Raw genomic sequence first — 16,826 nt, 5'->3', positions numbered from 1 at the left:
CATCTTCACAAACATTATAAAGAGGTCTGCTTCAAAATCAGCGTCATTCAATTAGGGATTCTTAAAAAATCAAAACATTCGGTAAAGTGTCCCCAGTAACAATTTTCAACAATAGCAATCGAATCGACTTGTTAGAGCAAGCACTTATATTCTTAAGTAGAAAGTACGTGGTTATCAATGTATTCCAAAGAAAGGGGCTAAAATACCCAAGGGACATTCAAACTTATTAACCGGAATTAGCTAGCACTTTCTTGTCTTGTTTTATAAGGAAATTGTTAGGTTTTTGAATTCACAAATTAAGCGTACTAATTCGAGTTAGGCATAGGTTTTTGTTACAAATAGTTTATAGAATTATACCAGAAGAGAAAGGGTATTAGGTATTCATCCATGACACAATAATGTATGCACAGGAAAAACACAAAGAGTAAATGAACATCGCTTGTATAGCGGTTCTTTGTCTCAAAGTCACAGCGAGGGCTTTAATAACGAGAAAGAAAATTTTTTACCTCCGTGCAAGTTTCAAACGATCCCTAACACCGGTTTGATTGGAACTAGACCTACAATTCTTCAAATGCGTTTCCTTTATGGGAAACGTCAGATAATGGATATATGTGTTAATATGTATGTGTCGGTTTGTTTCATCAGCTAACCTTAATTTTTTTTTATTCTCAATCCTGTATTATTTACAATATAATTATAGTAAAGCTTCTTCGTCCGAATCTATTATTCTTGATATTTACTTACAACCAGATTTCAATAATACGTTAATATTTTGAGGTTAATGCATTTGCAACTAAGCTCCAATCATATATTGTAGAAGCCAATTTTTACTGGTTTAAAAACAACTGCATGCTATATAAATTTAGTAAGTGAACAAGCAAAGTTGTAATGTCATCATGTTAATATCGAAGTTCTTGTCTGAATATCTTATTTACTTGTTTCTAATGTCGTATGTACGTACTGTAAAAGATAAACAAAATATCTATGAATTCCTTTGATGCATATATTTTGTTTTTATTTGCAGGTCAGGTTTTTATTAAATGTACCTGATAGAAAATCATATTTGAAATGATTGGAAAAAAATTTAAAAAAATCTTGCTGATAAAAATCAAAAGAACTTTGTCCATAAACTATACAACATGATACAACTGACTGTAATTTGATCAACCCGTAGTTGAAATTGTTTCTTTTATTTCTTAAATTCTTGTGTTATTAATTTTATATCCCAAAGAAGTAAACGTTTAAGAAAAAGAAAGTTATGTTCTGACTTTTTCCTAAAAATATCATACCAAAAATAAATATAAACAACAAAATTGGCTTCCAAATAATATATATGATAACAGACAAATACATTGTTTCGGTAAACGACGGTACGTTAAATCAAATTAAATATTATGTATTTAAAATATGTTCACAACAGTCATCTAGTATAAGTTATCCTTATTAAACTTAAAAGGTTTAGATCGTTTTATCGACAGTTATTTTGTTTAAAATTGAGTGTATATAATTAACAAACGAAAACAACACGTCATGAATGTCATGCGTCCAAATTGCTTTTCTGGAATGACCTTCATCAAGAACGCTCAAAGTCAAATATTTAAAATACAAGGACGTATGACATAGAAATAGTTGAAAAGAGATATAATAAAACAAATATCTAAAATAATAGCCTTATACTTCTAAGGCCCATCTTGCCTTAAGGCATTAAAACCTTAGTTTCAAGTAACAGGTAACATGCATGCTCTACTCGTATCGGTATCGGAATCGATCCGTAACTTGTTAATTATTGGTAATATTAATTATGTGCTAAACAAAAAGGCCTACAATTGTGTAATTTTTAATCAGCACCGTTGTCCTATATCAATAATATATAAGGTTAAGTTCGTCAGCCATCAAATTTGACCTCGTTTTTTTTAGAAGTATAGATATTTTACCCGCTTCAACATAGACTTACATATTTGTACTTATATGAATAATGTAAATTATATTGCTTCAATATTTTCATAATAATATACCGTTTATGAAAAAAAAAAGAGATGAGGAAATGTTTACACACAAAATTAGCATAAAGATATTTTTTATCAACTGAATCAAATTAAGAGAAATTTAAATATTGTGAAAAAACCTCATCAAAATTTAGTTTAATAGTTATCCAATATAAATTGGATCATTACTTTGATAAAGAAAACTTTGCAAATCATAAAACGAAGAGAGCGAAAAAAGTGGTTGTGAATGTCAATCAAACATAAATACAGTGTGTTTTGAATATATCAGCCAAAAAAAGCGACTGCATATGCCGTCAAAGCATGGTTTTGACATACTTCTTCAATTTTATACACATTTTCCCTGCACTACATCTCACAAACCAGTATGAAGATAAAAGATAAAATCAGTGGTATACCGCTGATCAAAAACAAACAAAAATAATGTCCATGGTATACCTAGTCTGCCACGGCCCGATCCTAATTTAAAAAAAATGGAGTTCAATACATGCACAAGTTCGTGTTCTTTATCCAGTAATTATGGACCTATTATGGACCGTACGTAGGGCACACTGAATGAACAATAGCACGTACAACACTATAGTTATTCACATACAGAGCACACAAACTAGTCATCAGTGTGATCTTATCAATACAGTTCACGACAATTGATTGAAATACGCACGAGTATTTACAAGCCCAGTGCGAGCATAATATCAGTCGCTGATCAGCTCTTGTAATGTTCGTGTGAATACCGAAACGGTATCACTTTAAGAAGTAAAATGGTCGTTTATTTCCACTTACGACGGCAAACATCATCAATAAAACACTTCATGACCAATTGTTTCTGGGGTAGAACCATAATATAAAATAATCAGTGAAATCACGGAAAGATATTGTAAAGTGGTCGAAAATACCCTTCCGTTGTCGAAAACACCCGACCATGGTCGAAAATTCCCGAATATTTAACAACGTAAAAATAGCCATGCAATTATCAAAAATTATGTATTGTTTCTTTGACGAAAATAATAACCGTTATGTAAAGATGTTTACTTGTAACGTCAAGATGACCATTGCTTTTTCACTGACGTCATAATCGAATTTACCGTTAAGTGGTCGAAAATTTCCGACAGTACCATATATGGATTTTTTAGAATCGAAATTTAAGACGAAACATAAGTCGTAGTCACAGAACCATTCTATTCATCTAAATATAGATGATTATAAAATCATAGCATTTTCACGTGCACAAGTAACACAATTGGTCATGTGGGTATCATAATAATATATGGGACTGAGGATTTTCCAAGTACACGAGTTCAAAAACGGTGTCTAATGAGGCAGTGTTGCTTAACTAAGGTTTTCACTGTAGTGTTATATGGATTTTTTTTTATCTTTTAGGTAATTTTGTTTTTCGTTACTGTCTATTTTTCTTGGACTTATGGAATTCGACTGTTTCTGTTTTTTTCCCTTGTTTACCAGTAATGGATTTACTGCCATGTTTATATCTTCAAAAAATTATTATTGTTGTATTCCATGTTAAAATCTTGAAATCAATAAACATTGTTATCGTCAGTTTCTAATTATCATAAGATCAACAAAGCCAAATCCGTCGAAAGTTCATTTACTAGGGTTTTGCACTTATCTTGAAATAGGACATAGAATGAACATGGTGAACTATTTAGATTATTAACCGACTTGTAAAAGGTGACTTGTATACCCTTTATAGCAGAACAAACGTATATGGTACGTTTTATCATCGACATATGCAAGGGCTTGATTCAATTTTGTTTAATGTCAGCCAGGAAATGTGTGTATGACAATAAGAAATCCGATAACCACAGGTTTGAAGTGATTCATTATTAAAAATGCGTATCAATTTATTGACAAGCAAATCTGAAAGTCTTACACAAAAGACAATATAACAGAAACATTAAAGATTGCAGGGAAATATGTTACATACAAGAGCACATGTTTACACATACAGACACTAAATGTCGACTTTTTTTTTACGCAAGTACAGTGAACAATCAAATTTAAAATCATAATTGTCTTTAAAATTTGATTGGATAAGCATAGTTAGTGTTCGCGTACACATATTTTTTTTGTCCTACCCTCTTGCAAAGAAAACAACATTGGTCATAAATGTGCGTAAATTACAAATTGGATAACTAAAACGTCGAAATTATACTGCTGAAGAGAAAAATCTTGAAAGTGAAAGAAAGTTTTATGTCTCTCAAATAAACGTTTCATTCTTATTTAATTTTCATATTTTATGTAGATCAGTTGTACCATGGTATTTTTTCTCGAAAAAAAACCTGTAAACATTGTGTTGAATTTCAGCTGATTTTTATATCGTCATGAAGTCATATTAGCAGTGACCAGAGATGCCAATGACAAGACTAACGATACAAATTATACGGGTCGCAATTGAACAATACCATGACATATTTCATATTTTGTTTATTATATAATGATAAAATCTCAAAGCAAGATTCGTACAAACCAAATTGCCATTGGTAATAGATTGTTAAAATACAACCTTTAAAAATAGTGGAATTTATAACTTTTGGAGTGTCCAACATTCTTTGGAAATACTTGATAAATTGCATGCTCATATTGGTGATTTCGAATCTATTCAAAGTTTTGATTTGTCTACCCTATATACCATTTTGCCTCATTATCTCATTTAGAATAAACTGACCGCCACGAAATAGCCCAAAAGCAGTGCTTAAAAGTGGCGTTAAAACACCAACAGTCAATCCTATGCGTTACGGTATTCACACCCAATATTTTATGATAATAGTCTATACAACTATTTACAGATACAATAAAGGTGTGATGTTTAATTCACATAATTCAATTTTTAATCTGTTGTCGTATGGCAAGATGTTTTTACTTAAAATTCAATCAGACTGCTAGCTATGTCAGCCACGGAAATTCAGTGGATCCCTTTGGACCTGAAAAGATAAATTAAGAAGAATCTATGTCAATGTCTTATCAATATATATATATATATATTACATGCAACGATCTTCCATTTCTGGACACTGCATTACGTATCATTTTTAAAGTAATAGTATGAACACTTTGTTTTTGTCATGTACACAAATAAATAGTTGTAAGAAAATTAGTGCAGAACAAGCAATCACTTAAAAAGTACCAGTACCAGCTGGTATGTATTGTTAATACTGAACATATTAATAAATCAAGTATGAACAATAATGACGAACTCGCAGGTAATTTCAGGAGTCTCAGAAAGAAATGTATCAAACTTGACAACATAAGTCTTTATCAACCAACAGAAACTAACTGTTATATTGTTTACTTTGAACAGGCATTTTCCAAAGAACACGATGGGTTGAAAAAGTCTAAACAAAACAATCTAATCCCAAGGTGAATTCAAAAAAGGGGGAAGAATAAACCTTATACTGCATTTTGCATATATTTGAGAAACTTTACATATCTTGTATTTCATTTTGAAAAACAAAATGAAAAGAAACATCGATTTATATTTCACGCACATTTGAGCAAATATAAAATGATAAGTTCAACTTCACCAGTCCTGTTATCGTTCCAAATTAACCCAAACGAACGAAGTGAGTAAATGCGGTCGATATAAGACAAATCTGCCTCTTTTTGCACATAACAAGTTAATAAGTTCGATTTAAGGCGTGCTTTACATGGCGTTAATTAAAAATACACGAGATAACATCTTTATGTACACATGTGTTAATTTAAATATCTTCTTACGATTAAAGCAACTATTCCGACTTTCATCCTCTCTGTTTGCGCATTCTGGTAGGTTATTGCAGAACCATTTATCATATATGCAATGTGGGTCATTGGCGGAACATCTAGACATTCCAGTAGGGCAAGCCCTGTCTGTAAAAATAGCGTAAAGATTTGAATATACAATACACATACGTCATGAAATTGCAGTAATTCCAAATACATTGATGGCCCCTGTTCTCATGTTATAAAAGGAGACCTAACATCGTCCATGACCGAGAGCTGAAATCATTCCTCAGGATCTAAATATCGTCCCCAATAAATTATCGATTAGAATGAGTTTCTTAACATCATCCACGATTCATTCTTTACTTACAGCACGAAATGGATAAAACAAGAAAAAGCTGACGTAAAGTCCTTAGATTCTTTATGTTTAATTCAATAATGAACGTAGTCGTATTCAACATAAAGAACATATTACATTGTAATCCTAACAACAACCATAATAGCCCGGTTCCTGGTATCAAATAGAGGCTAAAAGACCTCGTCAAGGAATAAATTGTTGCCCCGGGTGATAAGGCTGCCAATAATATCATTATTATTTGACGTTAATTATACATTGAGGTTCAGCAAAAGAAAATTACTAATTAACCAACATTCCATCTGACTCCATTTTCGAAAAATGACATCTGTAACAAACATAAAAATTTAGCTACCTCTTTTAAAGCAGAACGGAATAATATGAAAGTTTCAACTACGTACAGGCTTAAAAAAGAGAGCAGACAGATACCAGAGGGAGATTCAAACTCATATGTCGAAAATAAAATGACAATGACTTAAAACGCTGCACAAAACACCTTACAAATATAGATTTATTTCGTCTTCAAGACATTGTGCCACTACTAAACTGTCTATTTTACTTACACTTGGTACAAACAAAAAACCTGGTAATAGATTGTTAAAATACAACCTTTGAAAATAGTGGAATTTATAATATTTGGTGTGTCAAACATTCGATGGAAATACTTGAGAAATTGCATGCTCATATCGGTGATTTCGAATCTATTCAAAGCTTTGATTTGTCTACCCTATATACCACTTTGCCTCATTATCTCATTAAGAAAAAAATCACACACCTAACTAAACGGGTATTTAAAAATTTAAAAATTATATATATAACTCTTTTAGTATTTTTTGGTAACAACAATCGAAAAAAAAGGTTATTTTGACCTGCTTTGATACGTTAACTCCACTTGAATTTTTATAGATACCATTTTTGTTCGTTATGGATATTCCGTATATTGTTATCAATATTTGAATGGGGACTTACTGTGCATAACTTACTGCGGACATGTTTCCGTATTGTTACGAGTTACAATGTCGAACTAAAATCAGTATAGAACCATCGAAGCAAAATTAAATAATACTTTTAGATATTTGGATCATATTTGGCTCGCAATAATGTTGACTTTAGTATGTATACATGAGATATTTATCCTGCTGAACTGATACTACATAAAGCTAATACTAGTCAAGAACACTGCCTTTTTTCTGGATCTCTATATATATTTCTTTACCAGGACGGTTAATACCAACATTTACGATAAAAGAGATGATTTGTACTTAATGTACAAGGACATCATTCGTATGTATAAATTAGACATCATATGGCCGAGTTGTCTAAGTAGTTAGAACTGTAATCACTAGCCAGTCAACACTGAGTTTGTAAGTTCCAACCCCGCCCGTGTCGGTGCACTCGACTCTAATCTTTTTTGACTGTCGGGATGTATAAGTACCCAGCCACGTCCACTTGTATTTTTGTCCATCTGATCAGTTAAGCCTTTTTCATAGTTCGTTCTTATGTTGTACTGTTATACCACTGTCCCAGGTTAGGGGGAGCGTTGATCCCGCTAACATGTTTAACCCCGCCACATTATGTATGTATGTGCCTGTAGAGAGTCAGGAGCCTGTAATTCAGTGGTTGTCGTTTGTTTATGTGTTACATATTTGTTTTGTTCATTTTTTTACATATATAAGGCCGTTAGTTTTCTCGTTTGAATTATTTTACATTGTCTTATCGTGTTCTTATATAGCTGACTATGCGGTATGGGTTTTGCTCCTTGTTGAAGGCTGAACGAAGACCTATAGTTGTTAATGTCTGTTTCATTTTGTTTTTTTGTGGCTAGTTGTCTCATTGGCAATCATACCACTACTTCTTTTTTTATAGGTTGTCAGTTTTCCTATTGAAGGGTGGTGTTTTCTCCGGGCACTCCGGCTTCCTCCACCAATAAAAACTGGCCTCCACGAAATAGCCCAAAAAGTAGTGCTTAAAAGTGACGTTAAAACAGTCAATCCTATGCGTTAAGGTATTCACATCCAATCTTTTATGATAGTATTCTATACAAAGCACAAGCATATCGTCAATTATCTCAAAAGATAATCAAGCCTTTAAACAGACATATTCAGAAGGGATACAGTCACGACACTGTTCTCGGGTCATTTTTTTATTCACTCTTTCATTTAATAAACACAGTTATTCTAAAACAAGTAGTTAGTTTGACACGGGTTATGTTCTTCTCTTATATTTTATGATGGTATGATGCTTACCTCCTAGCGGGAGAGATTGTGCTTGATAATTAAAAGATGGAGACATTAATCTTTCAACCCATTTAAATGAAGCTGGCGTTTCAGTATATGCTAGTAGTCATTTGTTAATTTATGCATCATTGTCATTTTACTTAGTTTCTTCTGTTACCTATTATAACATGGGACTCGTACCTCTATTTAACTGAGGTTTACTGTGCGATTTGCTGTGTTTCTTTTATTCTACATTGGCTAGAGGTATAGGAGACGGGTTCAGATCTACCGAAACATGTTTGGCCCTGTCACATTTTTGTAGACTGTCCACGTCAGGAATCTCTGGTCTTTGTTAGTCTTGTATGGTATGTTTTTTTTAAATTTTGGTTCATTTTTGTTTGTTTCTGAGTTTAGTGTGACTTCCATTGTCGCTGAACTAGTACATCTTTTTGTTGAGGGACCAGTTGAAGTCTGCAATCGGATGCGGGATTTTTTTCGCTGTTTTAAAGACATATTTATGACCGTTAGCTGTTTTTTCTGCTCTTTGATCTAGGTGTCGTCTCTTTGACACATTTCCCGTTCCCATTTTCAATTTCATTGTTTGATGCTGTTTTAATACTAGAACAAATAGAACATCATACAAGTCTTTATCTAATGGTTGAGTCCAAAATTATATACTCATTACACGACCCCCCCCCCCATTATCAGTTGTACTCAACTCGGTTATTTTTATTTTTCTATATACATGTCTATATTTTCTATAACCGCTAATGAAAAATCATGAGTACATGCAAACATTAACATGTACATGATGTATAAAAAAATGAACTATTTTAACTTACACATGAAACTAACACTGGTAAAAAGAAAACGTAAAGTATAAAGTAAAATAACAAAAATACCAAACTCTTATGAAAAATCGAGACGGAAATTCCTTTATCAAAAGACAAAATCAAAGGTGAAAACAAATCAACCAAATGGAAAGCGGTTGTAATTTTCCTGACCGTTGAATATAATTATATTATATTGACAACGATGTATTAGCAAAACAAACAGATATAATAGGTAAAAGTTTAAAAATTTGAGGCACAGCAGTCAATTATTGTATTTCAATCTTTTATCAATAAAATCAAATAATTATTTTAACATAGAAAAACTAAACGGTATATATATATATATTATACACTTGGTAGACAGAGTACCTTAGCATAAATGAAAGACAACTATACAAAAATGTACACATCACAATAACACAAATACAAAGCAGCCAAGACAACAGTATATTATGTTGGACTATATTATAATATATACAAAGATAAATAAAAAGTTCACTATAACACGTTATCCAGATGATAAACAACTCAGTACCTATAATCTATACTTCAAGACCATTATATATTTTTGGTGAAATTGTACAAAATATGTATCAACTGGGTCTTGGAATCCATCGATTATTTTTGTTTGTTTAACAAGAACTAAATGTTCTTTAACATTACCTTGGTTCATCAACTTTTTTTTTGTTAGACACTAATGACGTTTTATAAAGTCTGACTAGCAGCTGCAAGCTCTTGAATACGGAATGGGTTGGGAAAGTATATCCCATATAAAGGTGAAGTTGGTATATTGATTCTACGTACATAAGATTTATTAACCAAGAGGACAGACAATAGCATGTGCGAATCTGATATATGTGTACCGTTTCTTTGGTCAATATCTCTTTCTGTAATTCTTCCGACATAGACGTACTAATGGATATTAAACCATATTACTAACATCTTGTCAAAATATGAAACATGATATAGATAGCTAAAAATAACCATTACAATTTGTAAACATTATTAGTACTGCGTACTAAAACTAGCATTTTTTTCAAATAATGAAAGATATTTTATTACCTTTTGTACAAATCTCAGGGCTTTCATCCGATTTATCCTTGCAGTTAGGATATTTACTACAAAACTGTATTTCATAAATACACTGAACCTTATCTTCACATTTCACCATTCCAACTGGACAAATACGATCTTTAATAAAGATGTAAAGAAATTAGAATAAACTTATGTACTTAAACCCTTTGACTGATGTCCCTTTACAATTTAACATGTGTTTATGCCTGGTTTTTCTATATTTGAGTATACACCAATGACAGCAAAAAACACACATAAGTTAAGTAGGTTTCAGTGCTGATGATATTTTTTAAAGAAACACCAACACATCATTTCAAGAACATTTTTGTTAATAGTGACTCGACACTAGAAACAATATTCGTATTCCTTTTGTCAATAAAGCTGATTTAAGTGTTAAGTTTGAAATGTGGCAACTAACAAGTTTGACAAAATTAAAGTTTGTATGTTATTCTTGTACTTCAAATGTGACTTTTACATAACTAAATGTTCTTTGGATCTGAAAGGTTAAGTGGGTGTCGACTTGTCAATTAAAAGTTGCGAATATTTCCAAATAATAAAGACCATTACAAAATTAGTTATATATAATGATACTGTAAATAACGACTTTGTAAAAATGTGTTGTTTTAGGAATACTTTTCCGAATATTAATGTAGGTCTAACATATATGATTTACGAACTATGTGCTTAATATTTTGTTGAACAATTTAATTATTTTCTAACTTATAATCATTTGAGCTTTACTTTAAATAATATCAAACTTATGTTGCTTATTTCAAATCTCTTCTGCGTGTTCTGATACCTGTTTAAATAATTTCAAATTGCATTACATTGCATGACCGAATATAATCTGCCTCGATAATAGCTGGAAGGACATGTGCTAAACTTTCTTTCTTTTAGAGAAACAAGTAATCAGTTTACAGTAATTACCATTAATCTGATTTTCACACCAATATAAAAAACAACGATTTCGTCAGATTTATTGTGTTAGTACACTTTGTTTGTGGTAGTGTACTTGAATCAAAGAAATGATCTTATAGAAACATGTTTATATTTAATCATACGTTTTTTGATTGAGTTAAGTCTGCCAATTGATATTTTATCGTATGTTTTTCTTTGTTATGATGTTATGCTATTGTTTCAGAAAAAGGGAGAAGGTTTGGATCCATTAAAACGTTTAATCCCGCTGCAAATGTTTGCACCTGTCCTAAGTCAGGAATCTGATGTACAGTAGTTGTCGTTTGTTTATGTAAGATATACGTGTTTCTCGTTTCTCGTTTTGTTTATATAGATTACACCGTTGGTTTTCCCGTTTGAATGGTTTTACACTAGTAATTTTGGGGCCCTTTATAGCTTGTTGTTCGGTGTGAGCCAAGGCTCCGTTTTGAAGGCCGTACTTTAACCTATAATGGTTTACTTTTTTAATTGTTATTTGTATGGAGAGTTGTCTCATTGGCACTCACACCACATCTTCCTATATCTATTATAAATCAATTTCTATTCTATAAATGACTAAATATGCTTGAATCAAAGACAACCTAAATATATGCCGGGCAACACAACACACACTATATTATGAAAACATATGTAAGGGTAATTAATCTGTCAATTATTTGATAAATGAAAAAAAAGTTATCCTAGACTTTTTTGAACCTGGAAAATTATTTTCATTACTTAAACCTTACAGCTTTTATTTGTTTTATTGACATAATGTCAATCATTGATTCAGTCGATTCAAATAAACTTACTCTCTACACATAAGTCTGGATCCTCGTCTGAACTATCTGCACAATCTGCAACACCATCACATGTCTTGAAATCGAACACACATTGGTATCCATTATCACATTTCGACATTATGTCACCACAGCTGCGTGCTGCAATTGAACAATAACATGAATAATACATGTACTCATTTTCAATTTGTCAATGTGCAGTTATCGTAAGATAATGATGATGATTTTCTGTTTCATTGTTAGATATATGTTTCAGGCAAACAAAAAAGACATATCCAGAAGATGCGAAACGAGAAAAAAGGGTAAGAAATACCAAGGAGTATTTAACTCATAAGTCGGAAACAAACTGACAAAGAAATGAAAAAAATTACCAAAAACAAATAATAGTCTATAAAACAATTCACGAAATACTTTATAATCAGAAATCCCACTCAGAACTGGGGTATATCATAGGTGCCTCGGAATGATAAGCCGATGTGTAGAAAAAAAATATTGTACTTCAGACGCTTTGTTTACAACAGAAATATTCATGCAATTTAAATAATGAAAGAAAATAAAAACAGGCGGTAGATTACTAAACATTACGCTTGTCTATTTTTCAAAAATACACCTAACATTCTCTATTCAAACAGATTATCTTAAACCTCTTACATGCTTGAGTTTATTGACTCTGAACAACACTGTTTTATTTCGAAATGTAAAACCAAACACTGTAAGACCTGTAAAATCTTAATAACAGATGCTCAATTCACTAGCAATTTAACTGAGAAATCCTACTTTACCAGAAGCTCCGATGATTTGAATTGTAAATCAACAAGTCTCGTTTACGGATTAGAGTGTTACCTTTACTGATGAGAATATGTCGGGCAAACGAAAGGAAGGCTTAACAAACGTACATGCGGCCACTGATAAGAAATCATCAAAAATGCATAAAACAAAATTAACCAAAATACCGAACTCAGAGGCAAATTTGCAACGAATAGTTTCTAAGCAAGTGCCAAATTAAAAGCTTAAACACAACAACAGAAAGAATAACAACTGTCATATTCCTGACTTGGTACACTGTTTACCCAACATTTCAATTAGCATAATCATTCAATCCTTGTTATGCAAGTTCGCATCATCGAATACATATACCACATCACTAACAATCCTCATCTTGCAACTCCTCTCCGTAGACAAAAAAGAAATATCTTTTAAAAATGTTTAAGACAATAGTCAAAATCTTACACTATTCATCAACCTAGTCATTAACAAACAATACTTTCAATAATAAGTGGACTCACGATTTTCGCTTTGTTGATTTATTTGTAGATATATAAACATAATTTGCCAATGAGACAATAGTCTTGTTGATCATGTTTGCTATCTAAAGTGGCTATCTTTCTATAATAATTTTCAAGATAAGAGACCGAAGACAAAACATAGGTGAAAATGGTGATTTAATAGAAATTAAATAGTTGTTAGAAATATATGATACAATGAATTTAAGTGCAGAAAAAATTAATATAGCAAGATTGGTTATGTAATAACTATACATGTACAACCTTTATTCGGGTCCGATTATAAAGAACATAAATTAATATAGTACAGAATGTTTTTTGTTACGAAAATAGTTCCCACGCATACCAGTAACTTTGTTAAAAAAATAATATTTAGGTAGCTTCGATATCAAATTAAAGCTCTCAGAAGTACATGTTTCTATACTATCCAACTTCCGGAAGTCACTGCACTTTTCGGAACAAGTCAGGATAAGGTTTGTGTTACTATGAAATGACTGCCACTTTATTTGAACATCAGTCAAAATAGCAATTGGGCTATGTATTAGTTATTACATTCCAGACAGGAAATACATACATTCGTACTCACTTCATATGGGTTTCTTATTTAACTGTTTTATTATCTATAATGAGAATAAGTGAATGTCTGGTAATTGGAATAGCTCTGTTCTGTCAACCGTGAAATGTGAAGAAGTCTCTGCATTTTACCTTTCTACTTGTAACGATAGAAAATACGTATCTTAATAAAAAAAAAGTTAATTAATGAATTACTTTTACAAAATTGTTGTTCATCTTCTGATTCGCCATCACACATCTGTTCCCCTGAACAAATCATTGACTGATGTACACACTGATGACCATTAGGACACTTTGCAAAATACACGGGACATTCGTAAGCTACAATATCAAACCAAGAAATAAATACCTGTTTGGCAAATTACTAATTTGGGACATAAAAACAGGTTTAGAAAAGTCATGCATTTCAGATTCACATTAAGTAACAGGTAACAGAGTCATTTTACACACTTAAGTGTGAATAATATAAATATATTCAATTAATGAAATTCGATTCATTATATCAATTATGTGTATACTACCTTTGAATGTGTCTAGCGAATGTATTTATATAAAATGAGGGTCTTGCGATGCAACACCAAATTTCATCCACTGTATGATTTAATTAAACAATTCTTACTACGTGTATAACCGCTACAAACTAATGTTTGAGACGCTCCAAATAGTAAACGACTCATTTGAATGCACAGTTAACAAAGCGTTATATATCACTCATTTGAAAAATAGTTGCTAATATTGTTTTATTCCAGATTTGAAAATCCAGGAGTCTTGACATATTTGTTACGTTTGAAGGACGTGTTTTTCAACAAACAATCGGCATTCCCATGGGATCATCCTTTATTCTTAAGAAGCAGAATTCATACAAAAACCTCTAAGTAAGGAAGTAAACAAGTTCTCAATACCCTGTAACTTTACCGTCCGCTATAAAGATGATGTTATTTCACTAAATAATTCAATATTAGGTGACAATGTTGAACCCATCTATCCCATCGAACTAGAGATAATTGATACATCAGATACAGTTAATTAGTTTGCCTCATATTTTGACTTACATCTAGAAATTGACAAACAATTTATGCAATTGGAAAACAAACACTTCACGACAAAACAGATGATTTCAGAATCTTGAATATAACAAAATTTTTAAATTGAAATATCATATTATATCTTATTTTCTTCTTCAGAATATGACACCATGAAGCGTAAGTCGGTTTATGTATCAAATATTCAGTCATAATATTACAACGTTATGTTTTTATTAGAATGTATCACATAGACTTTGTATGAGAAAATATGAAATTATTTATATAACTATCGATTGTCTGTATTGTCTCATTTAAAGCTTGCAACAGATCGATGGTTAAATCTGTATCAGGTTCAAACCATAGACTTTCTGAAATGGTATTACACATAAATGCTGAAGATTGCTTAATCTAGACCTGGTTGGATAATTGTCCTCTTTTCAATGGTGCAACATCTTCTTATTCTATATCGAGTTTCTTTGCGCTTTTGTATTCGACTTTTGGAAAGTGGCGAAACCTAGCTAGCTCTAAATCATAATATTTAAGAAGAGTCACATGACATATATTCCAGTAAGTCGGTTAAAATGTAAAATTCAAATACATGTCCATATGTCTTTATCTTGTATAAATGAATGATTCAACATAATTAAATTTCTTTTTTGAAACAAATTACTTTTGTTTATGGATTTAACCGTTAAAATATATTTTATAATTATGATTGTTTTCACATTAAATTTTGTTCTTCTTTCAGTGAAATATAGTGGTAAGTAAAAGTCTTAAGTAAGGATTTTATTTAAGTCTTCTCTATCAAAAAAAAAACAAACTTACATGATTATAGTAAAAGTTATATCAATCAAGATATTCAAATGTAATTCAGATCTTCATATTGTTGAGCTAGTAAACCGTGTAAAAGGATTACAAATGAATCACACCTAAAATAACAGTTGAGTTCAATTAAATGTACTCACACTAAAAAAATAACTTATTATAATAGTACATTATTGTGCGTTAAACGAACTTATTTAATTATTCCAACTGTAAAAATGTTTGGTAATGCAGCACCTGTAATTCAGTTATTTATATTTTAGAACAAGTTTATTAATGCATAAAAGCACAATCATGTTCGTTTTAAATTATAATTATAGAATAACTTATCGAAGAATTTATATAGAGAAAAATATTCAACGAGTGACCGAACAACACGTTAATTAACGAATGCGCGTTGCGCATGAGTAAATTATCAGCGTTGTTTGGTCACGAGTTGAATACTTGTCGATATTTGAATTCTTTAATCAGTTATTCTTTTTATTACATTGGCAAATGTTTTTTTTAATGAAATTAATATAGAAAATGTAAGGAACTATATTTTTTCCTTACGCATTCACAATTTGTTTTGATCCGACGTTATCGACGTCTTGATAACGCTTATGACGTCGGAGAGTGAAATAACCACGTTTTTTTCACATGTGAAATTATCGGTTTTTATTTAACTGGGAAATTAATATAAATCATCGCAACCAATGTAATAATAATGTTTATCCACAACTCTTCAGGTGCGAGTGGACAGTATTCAGCTGTCTTGCAAAGATATTCTGAAAGATATAACGTTTTACTTGTGCTAGTGTATTTTTTTACCTCCTGTACCAACATATACACATATGCATTCGACCATGTTTACATTCGACGTTTTAATTAGTATACATGTACAGCACTGCAACAGTGTGACAAGAGTGTCTTGAACAAAAATATTTAATGACAAAAAATAAGCATTCATATGTCATATGGTGTCTTAGAATACATTTTTATAATTAGTTTCCAAGAAGTATATAGTTGTGTTAAAAAAGGTCAATTCTAATATTAACTGATTATGACTACTATATTAAACTGTTACAATTTTTTCAAGCTTTAGGTGTCAGACCACCAATTACTCCCTCCAATCAACAAAACTGATCTTGATATTGAAAGTTTATGTTCCTGTAGTCCAAAATGAAATTTTCAAGTATTTTCTATCAAAGTT

The 16,826-nt window shown here is 31.3% G+C and overlaps 1 protein-coding gene across 1 annotated transcript; it reads right to left on the bottom strand.

Moving 5' to 3' along the window:
* Nucleotides 1-4,774: 4,774 nt before the first annotated feature.
* On the bottom strand, nucleotides 4,775-16,481 carry LOC139490223 (low-density lipoprotein receptor-related protein 8-like). Its single transcript, XM_071277072.1, has 6 exons — nucleotides 16,445-16,481; nucleotides 13,983-14,108; nucleotides 11,944-12,072; nucleotides 10,187-10,315; nucleotides 5,736-5,867; nucleotides 4,775-4,942 (listed from the first exon to the last, which is right to left on the bottom strand). Exons 1-6 carry the CDS (start codon nucleotides 16,479-16,481, stop codon nucleotides 4,905-4,907), a joined length of 591 nt encoding a protein of 196 aa, XP_071133173.1. The 3' UTR covers nucleotides 4,775-4,904.
* Nucleotides 16,482-16,826: the final 345 nt, after the last annotated feature.

This window comes from Mytilus edulis, chromosome 9 (genome assembly GCF_963676685.1).
Source record: "Mytilus edulis chromosome 9, xbMytEdul2.2, whole genome shotgun sequence".
Classification (NCBI taxonomy): domain Eukaryota; kingdom Metazoa; phylum Mollusca; class Bivalvia; order Mytilida; family Mytilidae; genus Mytilus; species Mytilus edulis.
Note: the sequence above shows the minus strand (reverse complement) of the source record. Positions and strands in the feature narration are given on the sequence as shown.

Bases quoted from the DNA above. Each gene is read 5' to 3' on its own strand.
- LOC139490223 (XM_071277072.1), bottom strand. From the start codon at position 16,481: ATGGTCGAATGCATATGTGTATATGTTGGTACAGGAG. The intron at 12,073-13,982 runs GTAATTCATTAA...GTTCAATTGCAG, and splicing joins TGAACAACAATTTTGTAAAA to CACGCAGCTGTGGTGACATA. The intron at 5,868-10,186 runs GTAATAAAATAT...CTATTTTTACAG, and splicing joins CCCTGAGATTTGTACAAAAG to ACAGGGCTTGCCCTACTGGA.